The 2,500-nt window shown below is 29.4% G+C and overlaps 1 protein-coding gene across 1 annotated transcript in view; it reads left to right on the top strand.

Moving 5' to 3' along the window:
- Positions 1-2,394: 2,394 nt before the first annotated feature.
- The window catches only part of LOC137655183 (uncharacterized), a 735-nt gene continuing 629 nt past the window's right edge, over positions 2,395-2,500 (top strand). Inside the window, exon 1 of the mRNA XM_068389066.1 lies at positions 2,395-2,403. Within this exon, the coding sequence (XP_068245167.1) occupies positions 2,395-2,403 (9 nt within the window). The remainder of the gene's footprint in view (positions 2,404-2,500) is intronic.

Raw genomic sequence — 2,500 nt, 5'->3', positions numbered from 1 at the left:
TTCAGCTCCTCCGTGTATTGCTTTTATACTCTCTTGAGGAAATCTCACTTGGACTTAATCAGGAAGGTCCTGAAAAAGGAAAGCAAAAGGTTGACCTCGGGGGGGAAAAAAAACTTGTTTCAGTGACTAATCCGTGTTGGCGTTATGGTTCTTCCCATTTATTTATTCTCTCTCTCTCTCTCTCTCTCTCTCTCTCTCTCTCTCTCTCTCTCTCTCTCTCTCTCTCTCTCCTCTCTCTCTCTCTCTCTCTTATACATACCGTAGCAATATATATATATATATATATATATATATATATATATATATATATATATATATATATATATATATATATATATATATAAATACATATATATATATATATATATATATATATGTGTGTGTATATATATATAAATATATATATATATATATATATATATATATATATATATATATATATATATATATATATATATATATATATAGTTTATATATATATATATATATATATATATATATATATATATATATATATATATGTGCGTGTGTGTATGTGTGTTGGAATACTATAGGCCTGAGGGCTCCAACAGGAAGAAATAGCCCACTGAGGAAGGGAAAGGAATAAACTTTAAGAAAAGTGATTAACAATTAATATAAAATCTTTTAAGAACAGTAACAACATCAAAATCGATATTTCATATGTAAACTATAAAAGGATGTTTATGTCAGCCTATTCAACATAAAAAATTCGCTCCACGTTAGAACTTTTAAAGTTCCTATGATTCAACTACCTAATTAGGAAGATCATTTCACAACTTGGTCACAGCTGGAATTAAACTTCTCGAATACTGTGTCGCATTAAGCTTTATGATGGAGAAGGCATGATTACTAGAATTAAAGTATACCTAGTATTACGAACAGGATGCTACTGTCTAGGAAGATCTCAATGCACAGGATAATCAGAATTATGAAAAATCTTATGCAACATTCAAAACGAACTAACTGAACAACGGTGACAAAGATTAATATCTAGATCAACAATAAAAAATTTAATAGAACATAAGTTCCTGTCCAACTAATTAAAATGAGATTAGGCAGCTGAAGACCAGACAGTAGAAAAATGCTCGAAATAAGGAATAATGAAAGAATTAAAGAACTTCAGAATAGATTGATCGCCGAAATTTTTTTTGAAGACTTTCTATAGAAATAAGCTATTTTTTTGTGCAATTGAGGAAGAGACACAACGAATATGTTTCAAAAAAATTATTTTGCTATCAACAATCTCACCTATGATTTCAAAAGAGTCATACAGATTTAAAGAAACATTATCAATGTTGAGATCCGGATATTGAGGAGCCTCTATCCTTTCAACTTCATACTTCATAATTTCTCCACACAGTATTTTTTCTGGGCCTCTACTAAAGGATTCAGAAACCTCAGATCTACATTCAGGAGATGGAATTGATGCAAAGAGAGTAGCATCATTCACATATGCAACGAGCTTCTTTTCTATTACAAACAACATGTGATGTGTGTATAGTATGATAAATAATAGTCAAAGAATACTCCCGAAAAAGAAAAAAATCCGCCCGTGTGAACCAAGCTTAATACCACAACAAATACTCAAATTCACTTCGTTTTCTTCTTGGGGCTCAATATCAACGGGAAAGATAAAGAAGGCTAAAAGAAAATTAAATTAAATATATGAAATAGTCGAAGAACAAAAAAATATAGATATATTATGTAAAATACTTCATAATAATAAAAATGGATGAAATAATAAAAAATTACAGAGTAAAAAAATATAAAAGAAAAGATTAACAATATTCAAGACTTCAAGAACCAAAAACATTATCAGACTGTATTACTAAAAAGATAAATTTATAAGGAGTGAAATAACGGATATACTTAAATAGTAAAATGATAACACAAACACGGATGAGTAACTGAAAAAAGTTTCCTTTTCCCAAGGTCAACCTCTTGCCTTATTTGAAATAACCTCAAGCATAAGGCCAAGGATGATTCCCTCAATTGAGTATAAAAGCAATACACAAAGAAGCTGAAGACACAGTTCCAGTGTTTCCATCCCCAAAGCAAGAACTCTTCCACATAATGGTAAGGATTATTGGTAGCCATTGAATTTTCATGTGGCTTAAAGTCTTCCGTAGCTTCAATCTTTAATCATAACAAATGTGGTCCCCCATAAAGTGTGGACTGTGTATAAGCAGTTTATTCGTTCTTTTTTATTATGAAGAAAAGTGGAAATGTATCTTTAAAGAAATTTGATAAAATGTTTATTTTTTTTTTAATAATCGCAAAATAAACAAAAAAATTGTTGTAAATATTAAAAACCAATTCTTTGTAGTTTACATTATCTTTATAACAGCAGAAAACCACAATACTTTTCTTACTATGACTCAGGTCAATTTGTTGTCGATTTACATTAGAATATTCTTAGTTAACTTTACTCTAGGTTGATTTTGATACTAATTTCTGGTTTCAATTTGGGGAAAAGATC

Source organism: Palaemon carinicauda, chromosome 16, assembly GCF_036898095.1.
Source record: "Palaemon carinicauda isolate YSFRI2023 chromosome 16, ASM3689809v2, whole genome shotgun sequence".
NCBI lineage: Eukaryota > Metazoa > Arthropoda > Malacostraca > Decapoda > Palaemonidae > Palaemon > Palaemon carinicauda.
Note: the sequence above shows the minus strand (reverse complement) of the source record. Positions and strands in the feature narration are given on the sequence as shown.